Source organism: Cnephaeus nilssonii, assembly GCF_951640355.1.
Source record: "Cnephaeus nilssonii genome assembly, chromosome: 14".
NCBI classification, from domain to species: domain Eukaryota; kingdom Metazoa; phylum Chordata; class Mammalia; order Chiroptera; family Vespertilionidae; genus Cnephaeus; species Cnephaeus nilssonii.
Genome location: NC_137085.1, coordinates 2,636,594 through 2,652,768, shown reverse-complemented (window position 1 = coordinate 2,652,768; position 16,175 = coordinate 2,636,594). Strand labels below are relative to the sequence as shown.

Sequence of the window (16,175 nt, the reverse complement as noted above, 5' to 3'; positions counted from 1 at the left end):
TTCACCATGCTGCCTCCGCCTCCCTGTACTTTTACAATCGGCCCAGTTTTAGAACTGTTTTCCTTTCTTCTCATGGGCCTCCTCGCCCTGCCAGCCAGTGGGGGACATGCAGTGACAAGCGCCCGATGTCCCCATCTCCTGAGCGTGGGCGGGACAAGCATTCAGGACGGGCCTCGGGATTGGCCAGCTACCCTGCAGCTCTGCTCCCCTCTGAGGCTGAGCCAGGCGCTGGAGTGTCTTGGATGTCCAGCTTCCTCGGGACACTGCAGATAAAGGGGCGGTGCGGGCCCGCTGACCGCCTCGCCCAGGCCGGGGCCAGTCAGTCACGCCTGCAGACCCTGTCCCGAGGTCAGCTCATTGCATGGGACGCGGGCCTCTCACCACCCAGCCCCTGGGGGAGGGATGCCAGGGCGTCTGTCCCCCGACAGAGCCTCCCCGCTCCTGTGCAGAGCTCCAGGTGCGGGAGACCCACCCGGGAGGTGCCTTTCCCTCCTTGTGGCCGACGGCGACTCCGAGCACAGAAAGCAGCCGTGTGTCCTCGCTCCCCCAAGGCCTCAGCCCCACCCCTCCCCCCTCACTGGACACCAGGCAAGAATTCTCAGGCTTCCGGCGTTTATTTCAGGAGCATCTGCCGAGTTCCACTCTGCCAGCCAGTGCTCTGGCCGGGCCACTGCCCGAGCACACTGGACGGCAGCGGGGGTCCCCGAACTGGTGTAAAAAGCTGTTACCTCTTTGGTGGCCTGGAACCTACTGAGTGAGGAGCTCTGAGCCCTGAGAAACAAGGTCGCATGGGCTGAGAGGCAGCTCCGGGGCCCTCAGAGCCGTCCTGCTGCGGCGCCACAGAGCAGCGGACACAGGTGCCCAGGACACACGGACGGACAGCCACCCGGGCTCGGCCAGCACAGCCCTGCCTGGAGGCGGCTCCTCCCCACCACCTTCCGCCCGCAGACAGCAGGTGAGCCCCACACCAGCCTGTGGTCAGACCAGTACCAGCTTCCGAGCAAACACCAAATAAATAAGAGGTAGTGGGGAAGGGGACAGAGCGTCCCGAAGGGGAGACCCGGTCCCCGCAGCGCCAGCTCCGACTTTCCAACAGACCTTTGTTCACACAGACCCTCTGGGGAGCTTATCGGAACCGCCAGGACGGGAGGGGACTGAACCGTTGTTCTTTTAACCCACTGACTTAGATGCTGAACTTCAGACCAAAACCAGCAAAAAAGACGCCAGCTTACACGCTGCCTCCTGGCAGGGCGAGCAGATGACCTGGCGCCACCTGCCACCTGGCTAAGGGCGCAGCCCGCTCTCCGGGCTGCAGGGAGGAGTGGTGTTAGAGGAATTTGGCCTCATATTGCACTGGTTCAAAGGGCACAACCTTGGGGGGAGGAAGAAAACCAAGCGGTGAGGAATGCAAACTGGCCCTCGGTTAGTACACGCTGCGAGGTCAATGGGGGGGGGGGGGGGGGGCGGGAGGGAAGAGGCATTTCCACGCCAGATCCAAAAACCGTTCCGCACTCAGGCAGCTGTCAAAAGGCCTCCACCCCACTTCCGCCCTGAGCCGGCCTCTCAGGCCCTGGGAGCAGCAGCCTCGGACACGCCCGCCCTCCTGCAGCCTAAGGAGTTAACACTGATTGGCGCCAGCTTAGCTGTGCTCCTGGTGAGCCTCGTTGTAGTCCATGATGCGGAGCTGTCCCACACTGTCCGGGCTGGGCAGCGCTGGGCGTGGGCCGTCGGGGCTCAGGGGGGTCTTGGCCTCCACCCCCGCGTCCACACCCGGCTTGAGCGTCTCAGAAAGGCTGCTGCTGGTCACACCGTCCTCGTCGCACTGGCTCTCGCTCTTGTTCCGAAACAGCTCTCGCGCCTTCATGCCCAGGAAGCTTTTGGAACTCGGAAGGGAGCCCACCGTCGCGGGGATGCTGGCGGAGGGCTCGCCCACGGCCGTTTCCCAGCGGCTGCTGAACGGGCCTGCCCGCTGGGCCGGGGGCTTCTCCGGCGTGGAGAGCTGGCTGCTGCTGCTGCTGCTGCTGCCCCCGCCGCCCCGGGTACTGCCGGGTCGGGGGGGCCTGGTCTCCCCGTTGTGGCCCGACACCGCGTCGCTGTGCCCTCTCACGGGACCCGAGCCGCTGTCGTTGCAGCAGTCCAGCCTGCAACAGAGCGGGGAGCGCGGCACGGGTGACGGTGGGCCCGTGTCTGGGAGGCGGGGGCTCACACTGACACCAAACTCTGCCCATCGCTCGCGTCTATAACGGGCTCAAGCGAGGATCTCACCCGGGACACCCAAGTCACAGCCCGGCGCATGGATGCGTCTCAAACATGGACGCCTCCTGTGCGTATCGGGGACTGGGGGCCAGGAAAAGGGACATGGAGAGGTCGCAGGGTGTCCTGAGGACAGGGCGTCGGGGGCTCTGAAACGCACGGAGCCACGTGCGGTAATTGCTTCCGAGGCTCACCGCACCGCCCTCTGCTCCTACCTTTCTTCTGCTGCTTCCGCTGCTTCTGTTCTTTCAACTTCAAGTTTTCTCAGGAGGCCATCTTTCTCCAACCTGCCGTACAAGTCTAAGACCTCCAGCTCAAACACCTGGGTGATCCGTTTCTGAGCCTCATACCGGCTCTCGGCGGCCTGCAGCTGGCCTCTGAAAGACACAGTGGCCGGAGTGGGACCCCAGCCACCCCCGCGCCCCGCGCGCCCCTCCCGCGAGTTACCTGGCCTGGAGCTTGACGTCCTCCAGGTACTTCTTCTGCTCCACGAGAAGGTGGTCCTTCTTGGCCAGCTGAGCTTCCAGCTCCAGCACGCGCCGCTGGGAGGTGTCGAGCCTCTGGCTCTGCTGGAGCGCGTGGCTCCGGTGCTTCTCCAGCTCCTTCCGGTACGCAGCCTTCATCACCTCCACTTCCTGGCAGAGGGGCCGAGTCAGGCTGGTGACCGCGCGGCCGCCCGCAGCAGCCGCGGCAGGGGCACTGAGGGCGCACAGGTGCTCGAACCCCAGGCAGCGCCTCGGGGCCGCTCTGTCTGCCCTCCCCCCAAGACCCGGCAGGTGCCCCTGAGTAAACTCTTCAAGGTTCTCTTAGCCTGTAGGTTCCCCGTTCTTTTCCCAAAGCCGTTATAGCGCCCAGGAAGTGGGAGCCGGTTTCCAGATGAACTCCCACGTGACCTGGCCTTCCCTCTGAAGGAGCCTGGCCTGCGGGCTGCGGGCTGCGGGCTGCGGGCTCAGGAGCAGCCGCGGGATGAAAACCACACCTCTGGGTCTGAGCCCTCACAGAGCGCAGTGGTGGGAGTGTGTGTGTGTGGAGACGCGGTGAAGGAAACACCTGAGCGTGCACTATCACCCCACTCCCAGCTCACTCGCTCACATTACCCCGGGCTGTCTATACCGGCACGAAACTGTCCCAACACCACTGGCGAGGCCTGATTAATAAGACCGGCCTGACGCTGGCCTGGCCACCGACCGAGCCACCACCTGCTGAAACTCAACTCAACAACTAAAGGAAGGAGAACACGCACAGCGGTCCATACTCTCAGTCCTGAGCTCCGTTCCAGACCCGGCTCCCCTCCCTCCAGGACAGGGGCCTGGGCGAAGAAGGGGAACATCTCTCCTCCTCGGTACCCACTACCATCAGGTGCTGGCACTGACATCTGACTTAATCTCAAAGTGGCCCAGTGGGGAAGCAGGCTCGTGTGATGCCGAGAAGTGCTTGCATGGCCAGGCAGCGAGAGGGGGGATGGGCACCAGGACCGCAGCGCCATTTTGGGAACGAGTCACAGAGCCGCTCGGTGACCAGTGAGGGCCGCCCGCCCGCCCCGCGCCTCCGCCCACCTTGGTGGTGTCCGAGTGCTTGTTCTGCAGCTGCTCCAAGTACAGCTCGTTGACCTCGCCGAGCACCAGCAGCTGCCTGTTGAGGAACTCCATCTGCTGCTGCACCGACTCGCTGTTGGAGAGCTGACCAAACACAGGAACAGGCGTGAACGGCCCACAGCGCACGGCTGCAGGCGGCCACTGGGGGGCAGCAGCTCACCACGCCAGCGCCAGGCGGAGTCCACAGCTCCGCGGTTGCAATTCCTAACCCTCAGCTGGTGTGGAGGGGGCCTCCAGGGGCGATGGAATGGACAAAAATGCACTTTAAATGGAGCCGGCAAAAAGGAAGACGTGCCAGCGTCCACACCGAGGTGGCCACGACAGGCCGCTGGGAGGGGGTGCAGGGCCCCAGCAGGGCATTCGGTCCCGGGAAGACTCGCCGCTCCTGGCTAAGTGATGTCTAGCAGCGCAGCGAACCCCAGAGGTTCACAGCTCAAAACTCTGAACCAACTTCAAACGGCGTGGAGAGAGCCTTCCGGGACACTCACAGGGCTCAGCAGCACCCAGCACCTGCCCACTCCACGCCAGTCACACCAGAATGTCTCCAGACCTGACCCGCTGTCCCCTGGGAGGAAGGGACAGGCGCGCCCCCTGCTGGGGACCCCTCACTGACACACAAGCCACACCTGTCCCTCTCACCTTCTGAGACACCTGGCTGAGCAGCAGCTCCGTGTGGCACACCTTGCTGTTGGCCTTCTTCAGCTCCAGGCGCAGCTCCGCCACCATGTTCCTGCAGTCCTCCAGCTTGGTCTGTGCAGGGAGACGCAGGCTCAGAGCACCAGCAGACCCCCCCCCCTCCCCCTCCAGCCACCGGCCCCTGCTCCCTCAGTGGCCCATCAGGAAGTAAGTCTTAGTTTTAAAAAGTAAGCTGTGGCGAGTTCCTGATTTGTTTAACCACGGCCTCAGACCCCCAGGCCCCAAACTGCACCAAAGAGCCTGGAGCGGGGCAGCAAACGGCCCTGAACTGGGCCGGAGCGTTTATTTTTGAGGAAAACACAGCGACACCTGCTGGTTATCACGTGCACTACCGGCGGGAGGTCCTTCAGTGTCAGCAAGAGGTGTCCCTGCCGGGATGTCGCCCTCTTTGTGAAGCTGCGTGTCAGGAGGTCAATGTGACCAGGTCACCAGGCAAAAAGCAGTGGAAAACGGACATGCGGGTGACCCAGGGCGCACAGAGCACTGGCAAATCAGCTGTGCCATTGAAAAAGGAACTTAAACTTCCTTAAGTTTATGTAGATTACTTTAAACAGCTACTAAGTTGTCAGGACAAGTACCACTAAGTTGTTTAGATCCACCTGAGAAGCAGAACTTCTCTGTTCGGCTGCGGAGCCAGGAAAAATGGCTGACACACTGAGGGAGCTGGGACCTCTCCCTAAGTCAAATGGGCCTGCACCAGGCCTCGGTGTCGGGGAAAGGGCTCGCCTTGGTGAGAAGCACACGGTGTGTGCCCCTCGGGGACGCCTGCGCAGCGGCGTACCTGCAGCTCCTGGCTCTGGTTGTAGAACTCCTCCCGGTCGTGCTGCAGCTGCCGGATCTGGCTGTGCAGCTGGGCGACCATCGTGTCCCGCTGCTCCTGGAGCTGGCTGCACCTGGCTTGCTCTTTCTGCAGACTGACCTTCCACATCTGGATGTCCTTCTCCTGTAACTTCAACTGGTCTTTCTAGCAGAGACCAGAGAGGTCATCATTTTAGCTGCCTTCCGACATGGGCAGTGATGCTCAAGTTCAAATGCACACATTTCATCTCAAGTCTTAGCTGCCCTTTAACCATACTGCAGGCCCAGAACCTGACCGCCCGCTCTGTCTGGCTGGGCTCCAGCTCAAGGGCTCCCACATTTCCCCTCAGGTCACTGAAGGGACGCACATCACGCCGCTCGCCCTGGCCAGCACTCAGCCAGCGGGTCACTCCTCTCAGTTACACGCTGGGTGGCAGCTGCCGCAGGCTCACCTACTTTCCTAAGTGGCAGAGCCACGGCCAGTCACCAGGTCCAACTGGCTGCACTACTGTGCCACACATTTGGGGCCATAAAACAGCTTCAGGAGAGCTGCTTTCACATTTGGAAAAACAAAATAATCTCTGACCCTGTTATCATCACAGCCAGTGACAAATCAACAAAAACTCCGCTGTCCCCGCGGCTTCCAAGAGCTGCCGGAGCCCAGAGATGCTGGAGCCCAGAGATGCAGCCACTCCTGTGTGAACCTCAGAGACGAGGCGGCCGCCTGAGCCACACCAGGGAGCAGAGCAAGGGCGGGAAGTGACCCGGCTCAGGGGCTGCTCCTACCGCAGCGAAGGGCCCGCCCCGCCGCCCACCCCTCAGCTCACCATCGCCGCGTTGTGCTCCTCCAGAGCCGCCGCCCGGATCACCCTGCGGAGGAGCCGCCTGTTCCGGACAGCGTGCTGCTGCCTCTTAAAGCGCTCATAGAGCAACTGGTTGTGCAGTAAAAGCAACTGGTTACGGAGGGTGCGGATCTCATCTGAGGGAGGAGAGCCTGGTTTTAAAGCAGAGGGAGGTGGCAGAGATGCCTTTTACATGGCGTTCCATCAGCCCCGCCCAGGGTCTGTTACGAAGAGATTGCCGCCCGCTGGCAAGGACCCCGCGCTCCCAGCAGTCCCTCAGCGGGAGGAAGTACCACCACCTCCGTCCCCTGCTAAGGGCACACTGTGGTGACGCTCAGCATGCTTTCCTTGTCTCCACAAACTGGAGCCACATGCGTCCACTCCTGAGGTCCCTTTTCTTCGCTCCCCGATACGTTTCCCCCGAGAACGCTCCAGGACCACCCCCTGCACTTGGGGCTTGGCCAGGGGGCCAGGCGTGAGGTCTGCACTGTCCGCGATTCTACTGCGGAGCGCATGGTCTTTGCCGCTTTCCAACAGGAAAGCCGACTTGGCGACACCCGAGATCCCCGTTAGCAAGCGCACGGGTAAGTGGCTGGAACAGGAGCAAAGGGGGATCTGCTTCCTACAGGGCACCCCCGCGTGGACAGGAAAGGCAACTGGCAGGCAGACCCACGTGGGCTGGATCTGGAGCTCAAGTAACAACTTTACCTCCAAAGTGGGTCCAGTCGACAGACTTGCTGGGTAGAGACAACCTGGGAAGAAAGGTTTGAGCACAAAGTCACGGTCTTACGTACCTGGAGTTGTGAGGTCAGGTCCCTCCTTGTGGCACAAGGAAGCCTTCAGCTCCCAGTCCCCGTGGAGTCAGCCGAGGAGCCCGACAGCCCACTCGAGGGAAGGCCGAGGGCCGCGGGCCGCGCCCCGAGCTCACCCTGTGGCTGGCGCGTGGTGCTCGGCTTTCAAGGTGACTGGTGACCAAGCACACGGAGAGCTGCCCGTTTCCAATCCTCCATGAAATACATGGAGAGCAGCTCTGGCCTGAGACACTCCTGTCTCCGAGTTTAAGGAAAAAGGAGGTAGTTTACCTGGGCCTATTACCTGAATGTCATTAAAAGAGGACCTTAGCCCAGCCGGTGTGGCTCAGTGGTTGAGCATCTACCTATGAATCAGGAGTCACAGTTCAATTCCCAGTCAGGGCACAGGCCCGGGTTGTGGGGTGTGCAGGAGGCAGCCGATCCAGGATTCTCTCTCACCACTGATGTTTCTCTCTCCCCCTTCCTCTCTGAAATCAATAGAAAAATATATTTTAGAAAGAGAAGGGGGGGGGGAGCGGAATCTTAGCCTGTACACCAGAGGGTAGCAGGTTCAATTCCCCATCAGGGCGAGTCTGGGAGGCAACTGAGTGATGTTTTCTCTCCCACATCAATGTTTCTCTCTTCCTCCCTCTCCAAACTCAATCTTAAAAAAGAAGACAGAGAGAGATGTTAAATATTACCATCTCTGTCAAATTCTGCCTTAGGTTATTATACAGAAGGAAAATGAAAACTAACATTCCCCAAGAACCTGCTGAGAAATGACCGAGAATTCAAACTTCCCTCACGCCTTCCTTGAACCTCCTTTGAAAAGGGTAATAAAAAGAAAGGTTGAAGAAAAAGGAAAAAATAAGAAAGAAAAGAAGGGTTGAAGAGTGTCTCAGACAGATCTCTAAGAAATCACGTGCGCCGTCCCGGGGGAGGGGCCACCTGAGCTTGTTTGAAAGGCTGCTGACTTTCTCCCACCTGATGAGCGATGGCAGCAAACAGAAGCCCCCTTGGCGAGCAGAGGGCCCTGTGGCCAACATGCCTGCATCTGAGATGCCACAACCTCGCCCTCCGCTGCGAGAGCAAGCGTGGAGCCTCTGAGCGTCCTCAGAGCGCAGTGCCAGACGGCCTACGCAGAGGCAGGAAGACTCGTGTCAAAATGGGCACGAGGGACGATCCAGCTCAGTGTGCACGTCTGGAGGACACACAGCCCTGTGCACGGAAAGGCGGCAGGCTGGAGGGTGTCCGCTCGCACGGGAGGAGCAGCGGCCCCCGGACGGAGCACACTGCCTGCGCCCTCCCACGTTCTCATGTCACCGGGACAGACACCGCGGAGGACGGCGCCCTCCTGCTCAGCGGCGCCTTACCTGCTCAGCTCCTTGCCGTGCGCGTCAGCGCCCTGCTGGATCAGCCTGTCCAGCACCTCCAGGGGGGAGGCAGAGGGCACCCAGGCTCCCTCTGCGCTTCCTGGCACCTTCTTGACGAGCTCCTGGGTCTTCGTGCTGACAAAATGGTGGGCAGCCTTGGGCAGTGCCACCTCAAAGAGATGATCGTAGGGCGGAGGCTGCCCACTGCCGAAGCCCGCGCCCCCCTGAGACGGAACTCTGAAAGGGCTGGGCGTGAGGATCCTGGTCTCCAGAGGGGTCTGGCGCTCCCTGCTCCCGGCAGGACTCTCGTCGAGGCCCCCGCAGGGCAGCTCAATGGGGGTGAAGGCTTGCTTTGGTGTGTCAGGCCCCAGCTTGTCCAGGGACGAGTGGAGAGGCTCGGGGTGCACACTGGCGCCCTGAGCGCTGGCGGTGGCTGACGGGGTCTTCCTCGGACAGCCCAGGAGACTGTCCTGGTAGAAGGGAGAGTCGAAGCCTCCCCGAGGAACCAGAGGCTCAGTGTCGGCCGTTGTGATCTCAGAAAGTTCTTTATAAATTGCCGCTGAGGGGAGGGAGGGAGACAGAGACACCAAGTGAGCAGGCCTCCTGGGCAGGGCCAGGCAGTGCCACCCAGAGGACATTACCGAGCGGCCTCCCTTCACCTGGCGTTGGACCCACAGTGCACCTCCCACCTCTTCTCCCAAGAGGAGAAACACCACGCCAGCCCGGCGTGCTGGCACGAGGCCCGGGTTCAGTTTTACCATCTCTCCACCTCACCAGGCCCAGGAGCCCGGATGTTACCTTCTTCTTTGTCCTTTTCAATGCTGTCTTCTTCGGAGGCCAGGCCGCCTAAGAACCCTGGAAGGTCACTGAGAGGAAGTTCTTTGCTGCCAGGAAGTTCTTCTAGAAACAGACAACTCGAGTCAGAGAAACACGCTGGAAACGCTGGGACGGAAACGCGTCCCGTCACGGAGGTGCCGGGACGAGTCCCTGCTGGACCGACAGGCTGGAAGGGCTCTCGGGGCGGCAGAGCTCCGACACCGCCGACACCAACTAACGGTGCCGAACACGGGCCCCCGGGAGGAAATGCTCCGGCCCTAACGCTCAGCGGACAGGGAAAGCCACGGGCTGGCAGCTCCGCACACAGGTGCCTCCCTGCGCTCGCTGAAAGCTGGGTCACCATTAGGTGGCCTCTAGGGTAAAGGACAGGTTTCGGTGTCTTGAGGCCTCAGTGGTTTGCAGCCTTCCAGGATTTCCCTGTCCCCACACGTAACCCACAGAGGAGACGTTACCTAGCCCGCGGTCGTTGGGAAGATGGTGCTGTCTGTGCAGACAGGGCCGGGCCGGATCTGTTTTCTCCTCCTGAAAAGATGGGCATGTTTACATCACTCGGCGAGGCTGAGCACCCGGCCCCGGACGTAAGAGAAACACCCCAAGTATCTGTGCTGTCAGATTAGAAAGCTGTTTGTCTCAGGACGCCTTGATATTCTTGAAACTGTTAAGAACCCCAGGACCTTCTGTCTATGCGGTTGTGTTAAATCTCCTGAAAGTTACTGGATTAGGAATTAAAAGAGAAGTTTTAGGAATATTCATTAGCCCTAACCGGTTTGGCTCAGTGGATAGAGCATCGGCCTGCGGACTCAAGGGTCCCAGGTTCGATTCCGGTCAAGGCCATGTACCTTGGTTGCGGGCATATACCCAGTAGGGAGTGTGCAGGAGGCAGGTGATGGATGTTTCTCGCTCATCGATGTTTCTAACTCTCTCTCCCCCTCCCTTCCTCTCTGTAAAATATCAATAAAATGTATTTTAAAAAAAGAATATTCATTAATTCGCTTAAAACAAGAATGAATGAGGCGAGCGGAGCTGTTGTCCGTTCCTGCAGCTGCTCTGATCCCTGCAGGGAAGCAGCTGGGTGCTCCCGCTGCCTCTGCCTTCCGTCTGCTGCCTACGGCGTTCTGGCGAAACGTGAAGAAAACGCTGGGACCCCAACAAGCAGTGGTAAGAAGTAAACAATGTTAACAGACTGGGGGTAACATCTCTGATGTCGCACCCACACCTGACAAGGTTACTTCCTAGGGTTATTTATGGTGTGAAATCTGAAGCCATGGCCATTCATGCTCCATATGCATGTTATCCACCGCCTGCCTGGATGTACACGAAAGCGCCTTCACCATGCATGAGGCTGGACTGCAGTGGTCGGCAAACTCATTAGTCAACAGAGCCAAATATCAACAGGACAACGATTGAAATGTCTTTGGAAAGCCAAATTTTTTAAACTTAAACTATATAGGTAGGTACACTGTTATTAACTTAATTAGGGCACTCCTAAGCTGGCCTTTGCTAAAAACTCAAGGGGCCAAAGAGCTGCATGTGGCCCGCGAGCCGCAGTTTGCCGACCACTGGGCTAGAGCATCGATCTCTGGGCATTTGGCAGAGACTGGCTCACGGAGTCATGCAGCTGAAACAATTCACCATCCCATGCTGACAACGAGGCCTAGCCAAGCTTCCCGAGACTTCCATCTCACATGAGACCAGGGGAAGCTATCAGCTTGAGGGGCAGATGCCGTGTCTTAATATTCCAGTTTCACCTGGAGCTGGATTTTATCATTGGCAACAAATACTGTCAGTTGTTTATCTTGAAGAGACAGGCTCAGTGCATCACTTAACAAACTAACTGCTGGCCACACTCAGGTCTGAATACCAGTGCCAGCCAGCTCTCCAATAAAACCGGAGCTTCGGGAGGAAAAGCGCCGGGTCAGCTCTGGCCTGACCCTCGCACGGTGCCTGAGGTCACGCCACCTGGTGTGAGCAGTGCTCATGTGCACATCCCCTTCCATTAGAGTTACACAATCATGTTCCCAAAGGCCACGATCTGATTAACGACTTTCACTGCTTCCCACAGAATATTCTTACGTTAGTGTTTTGGCTTTTCTTTTCTTTTAAACAGAAAAAAACAGTCCAGGAAGAAGACTGTAACGCCTGCCAGGACAGGTGGGCACCTGCTGACTCGCGCTGCGGGGCCAGGCGCTCACCACCGTTTCTATACCAGGAGTTCCACGCCGTCAAGGGGCAAAGGACAGCTTAGTATCACCGTGCCAGCACTTCTGACCACGGGTTCCAGGAAGGGCTCCAGGCCCGCGCCAGCTGCCCCACTTGGAGAGCTGCTGGCTGCTCGGTCAGGTGTTCTGTTTAAGGCCCCCACATTTCAGGGGAGCGCTATCGGGCATGACAGGCTTCACAGAGTGAGTGAGCAGGCAGCCGCGGTGCTAGGGCAGAGGGCGACCCGAGCATACCTTCCGGGGGTGTGTGGCTGTGGGCGGGGGGAGCGGGCCGTGCACGCAGTCATCCGAATGGCAGAGCGGGGCGGGCGGAGGAGAGGTCGCCGGGGTTCCCGAGGGAGTTCCTTTTCCACCTGCTCGGAGACAAGGGCAGAGCGCAGTCACTGGGCCGGACTGCTGAGCTGCCGCGGTCTTGGAGGCCTGGCGCCGTGAGGAAAGCTGCCAGAGATCACTCGTGGGGAATCCAGGCCAGGCCATTTCTAGGTTCACTCTACATGTTCCGGAAGCCCCCGAGGTTTGCATTAGCGTCAACAGCAGGTTCACTGCGGCAAGTCCCCAAACACAGTCAGACCCGAGGCTGTTCCTGGTCATAAACGGCAGGCCCACCCCCACCAACCAAACCCCCCTGAGGCAGACATACCAGGGCCACCAAAGGCTTTACTGTAGGGCTGGGAGCAGTCCGGCGGCACGTTTCCAGGAGAAGTGGGAGGCGTGGCCATGCCGCACACCAGAGATGGGCTCCAGAGAGTAGCCTGGGAAGTCAGGAAGCATGTCGGGATGAGCAAGGACCACTCACCCAACGTGTACGTCCCTGGGCGGTGGCCACTTCCAACTAGAAAGAGGCACCTCATTAAAGCTCTATCAAGGGACACGTTGCATTTGTAAGTCTAGGCTCCCAGAGAAACCCACGTGGGTTTTGCTAATGTAACCCATCCTTAAAAACAACTTTCTGAAATGAGCAGTGTGAGATTTCCCCGACCACGTGCTAATGCCCGACCCTAATGGCCCGCGCCGGCGGCGAGCAGAGAAGAAACGGGCGCACTCTGCACCCTGGGACCGTACTTGCGGGGCCTCGGCTGGCAGCCGTGGCGCAGGGGAACTCAGCGGCGGAGGTAGCTGCCCTGGCGTGCTGGATATCGGCCGGGACGCCGAGTGAGGGGTGGAAGTCACGCTCCCTGCAACGAAAGGGAAAGAGCACACGCCTCGCTGTGTGGCCTGGTTATGCTGACAGAGCACCTGGGTCACCTCGTCCTCGCTGGGGCTCAGCTGGTTGGAGCACCACCGGGGGTGGGTCCCCAGTCAGGGCCCAGACAAGAAGCAACCGACGAATGCATGGATGGTGGGATGATGCTTCGGTGTCTCTCTCTCTCAAATTAAATTTGTTTAAAAAATACGTCTTCTCAACTTCCAACAATATTCCGTTCTCTACATTTAAAGAATATCTGAGGGCCCTGGCATCCTGGGGAATGAGTGCAGGGGGGTCTGCAGGAAACGTGAGGAGGCAGGGCCGGGCCGATGCCCCAGGGGGGCTGCCTGCAGAGCAGCCTGGACTCTGTACCAACCCAATTCCACTCCGTGCAGCCCCGGGCACACGTCAGTGCTGCGGCCCAGAGGGCCTCTCACGTGCCGGGAAAGTAGGAAGACTCCCTTACGCACAGCAGCCTAGAAGTCAAACACTTAAATCCATTTTCCTTGTTAGCATCGCAGACACAGCAAGCCTGCGGGCACATGATCAGGCAGGAGACCGAGGACATGGGCCGAAATTACACTTGAAGGAGGAGTTAATCAGCAGAAATGGGGGCAAATTCAAATTTTAAATATTTGGGAAGCCGCTCCTAGGAGCTGACCCAAGTCTTCTTCTAGGAAAAGAAGAAGAAAGTCAACAAAAATCAACAATGCGCCCCGGGCCAACGCGGGAGGCAGGGAAGTACCGGAGTCCCTCCTACCAAAGCTGTTCTGTGCGTCCACGTAAGGGCTTGCGGTGACGTCGGCTGAACGAGGGGGCAGGCGGGCTGAGTTTTGGTGAGACACAGAATAGCCATCTTCATACGAGGCTTCTGTAGGGTCCAGAGAGATTTTGGCACACTCGATTACAACATCATGGGTTTCTAACTTCTTCCACCTGTAAAAGGCAAAGAACGTCAAGAAATGCAAGCTGTAATCCATTTATTTATTTATTTATTTTTTAAATATATATTTCTTTATTGATTTCAGAGAGGAAGGAAGAGGGAGAGATAGATAGAAACATCAATGATGAGAGAGAATCATTGATTGGCTGCCTCCTGCACGTCCCCCACTGGGGATTGAGCCCGAAACTCAGGCATATGCCCTTGACCAGAATTGAACCTGGGACCCTTCAGTCCACAGGCCGACGCTCCATCCACTGGGCCAAACCGGCCAGGGCAAGCTATAATCCATTTAATCAATCAAATACATACATGTGCTAACTCCAGCTAGCCACTGACCCGTGATTAGCACAGAACAAGGCAGAGCCACACCAGCCCAAGAAGTACTGACCAGAAATTAGGCATTCATTTCACAAACCTATATCCTCCCCGTTTAAAGTGGTTTATCAATTTACCAGGCACTAAACTGAAAGAAAAACTTCATCAACAAAAGACTAGGCCTGGCTCAAAATAGAACACACACTAGGCAGAGCAGCCGCCGGGGAAATCTCCTTTGGAACGAAGGCAATCAAAGAGCAGGGAGGCCTGGAGGCTGCCAGGGAGCTGAGCGTGACTCAGGGCCCTGGTCAAAGTGCTGGGTTCCAAGCCATCCTCAGGCCGCAAACACGGCGCAGCAAGTCCCAGCCCTGGAGCCAGCCACCGGAAACGTAAAGAACTGTCTCAGGGCTCTGGTCTGGGAGCCGCAGTTCTGCTGCTGAGAGCACGGCCCACGGAGAGACAGGCGTGGCGATGTGCACCGGCTCAGCTCAGCACAGCGCAGCCCGTGATGGGAAGAAGGAAGCACCCCGAGTCCAGCCAGAGCCTCTGCAGAGGAAAGACTGAGACCCTGTCAGCGGGCCCGTGGTCGTCAAGAGGGAGGGCGGGCTGGAAGGGGCTTCCTGGGCAACGGGACATTCTTCTACTGCGAGTGAGCCTTTTGTCAAAACTGAACAAAACGGATGAACTTTATTGTATCTAAGTTATACCTTACTAAAAGCTGGCTTTAAAAATCATGCTTTCAAAGATTAAGTGACAGCAAATGCTCAGGATATAATCTTACACGAGTAAAGGAAACAAAACTACTCAGAGCCCTGGCTGGTGTGGCTTGGTGGATAGAGCATTGGACTGCGGACTGAGGGGTCCCGGGTTCGATTCTGGTCAAGGGCACATGCTTGGGTTGCAGGCTCAATCCCCAGTAGGGGGCGTGCAAGAGGCAGCCGATCAATGATTCTCTCTCATCACTGATGTGTCTATCTCTCTCTTCCTCTCTAAAATCAATGAAAATATATTAAAAAAACAAACAAAACTACTCAGAGCTACACAAACGGATATGCTCCCACTAATAATTCAAATGAGAAGAACAGGACATGGTGTGTTCCTTTCCTCTCTTACTTCGTCGGTGTTTGCCAAATGCGCTAAGTGGAGGCGCGAACGCCTTTGCTCGCTCAGGTAGAACGGTCCTCCTGTGGACATCACCTGCTCTCCGTGTTTCTAGGTAACCAGTCACCCCCAGAGGCTCTCGCCTCCGTGTTCCGAAGCTTATGGAGAACAGCCCGGCAGCCCCGGCCGCGCCACGGCTCCCCGAGGAAACATCCGCCCGACGCAAATGGTTCTAGGCCGCTCAGCCTCGCTGAGATGTGGGGACTGTGGTATCACACACAGGAAAGAGCCGGCCGTGGGGCCTCAGGCAGCTGCCCTAGAGGCAGGGCCTTGGGGTCCCCACGCAGCCTCTTGGGTCGGTGCAGGGGAGGGTCTCGGTGGCAGCCTGTGACACCTGTGGCACGGCTGCTAGTCTCCGCCCCACATTCTCAGCGGCTGGAAAGTGATTACGTGAGAGCAAGAGTCAGGACACGTACGCCCGCAGAGACGGACCTTAGAGAAGACAATGAAGTGCATGTCGCAGGGAAGTTTTATTTCAACCAGAGCAATAGATGCACTGACAGTGACTTCTTGATTCTTACAGGGACTTTCCGTGTTGTAAGCTCTCTGACCCTGGGAAACACAGGCTAGCCAGTCACAGGCTGGTTTGGTATTTTTTCTTTCTCGGGTGTGCTTAGTAAAATACAAGTACATCCTGTTGTTCAATGGCATCTTAGAGTCAATGACATGACAGTTTAAAGCCAGCGCAGGGTTTAGGAAACCCCTCCCACGCCCCTGGACCTCACCCGCATTCTGGTGAAACCGTGCTCGGTGCTCAGGGGAGAAAGGGTCTATGGGGGCAAATCTAAAAACGCCCACACCCACCAGGCAACCTGGCTGGGGAGAAAGCCCTTTCTCTCCGTTTTGAAGGTGTTTCAGAAGCTAACGCCATTCTGATGTCTGGTCCTTACTGTTTGGCTGTTTTTCCCTAAAAGGTTTATCTCTGGTGTCTGAAATTTCACAACACTGAACCTTGGCAGCATTCTTTAATGTTGATTAAGCTGAACACCAACCAAGTTCCTCTGATCTGGAAATGCATGTCCTCCAATTATCGTTTGTGTTACTTGTCCCTGCATTGGAATTTTCTCCTAGCATTTCTTTCGCGGCCTGTCCCCACCGGGCTCTCCCGCTTTCTAAAGCTGTGCTGGGCGCGGGGCTCCTGGACGGACGCCGTTTCCCAGCCTTCT

The 16,175-nt window shown here is 58.0% G+C and overlaps 1 protein-coding gene across 3 annotated transcripts in view; it reads right to left on the bottom strand.

The window, feature by feature from the left end:
* Positions 1-606: 606 nt before the first annotated feature.
* Positions 607-16,175, bottom strand: part of TSC1 (TSC complex subunit 1) — a 38,166-nt gene continuing 22,597 nt past the window's right edge. For 2 of the 3 annotated variants that reach the window (XM_079791376.1, XM_079791377.1), the window contains exons 9-23: positions 13,351-13,526; positions 12,467-12,579; positions 12,045-12,156; positions 11,639-11,757; positions 9,638-9,707; positions 9,147-9,248; positions 8,349-8,907; positions 6,893-6,936; positions 6,170-6,336; positions 5,326-5,508; positions 4,488-4,598; positions 3,810-3,932; positions 2,701-2,888; positions 2,469-2,630; positions 608-2,141 (exon numbers count right to left, since the gene is read on the bottom strand). In XM_079791376.1, coding sequence (XP_079647502.1) covers positions 1,640-2,141; positions 2,469-2,630; positions 2,701-2,888; positions 3,810-3,932; positions 4,488-4,598; positions 5,326-5,508; positions 6,170-6,336; positions 6,893-6,936; positions 8,349-8,907; positions 9,147-9,248; positions 9,638-9,707; positions 11,639-11,757; positions 12,045-12,156; positions 12,467-12,579; positions 13,351-13,526 — 2,731 coding nt within the window. In that variant the 3' untranslated portion in view covers positions 608-1,639. Of the gene's footprint in view, positions 2,142-2,468; positions 2,631-2,700; positions 2,889-3,809; positions 3,933-4,487; positions 4,599-5,325; positions 5,509-6,169; positions 6,337-6,892; positions 6,937-8,348; positions 8,908-9,146; positions 9,249-9,637; positions 9,708-11,638; positions 11,758-12,044; positions 12,157-12,466; positions 12,580-13,350; positions 13,527-16,175 lie in introns of all 3 variants that reach the window. The other variant, XM_079791378.1, reaches the window with a different exon arrangement.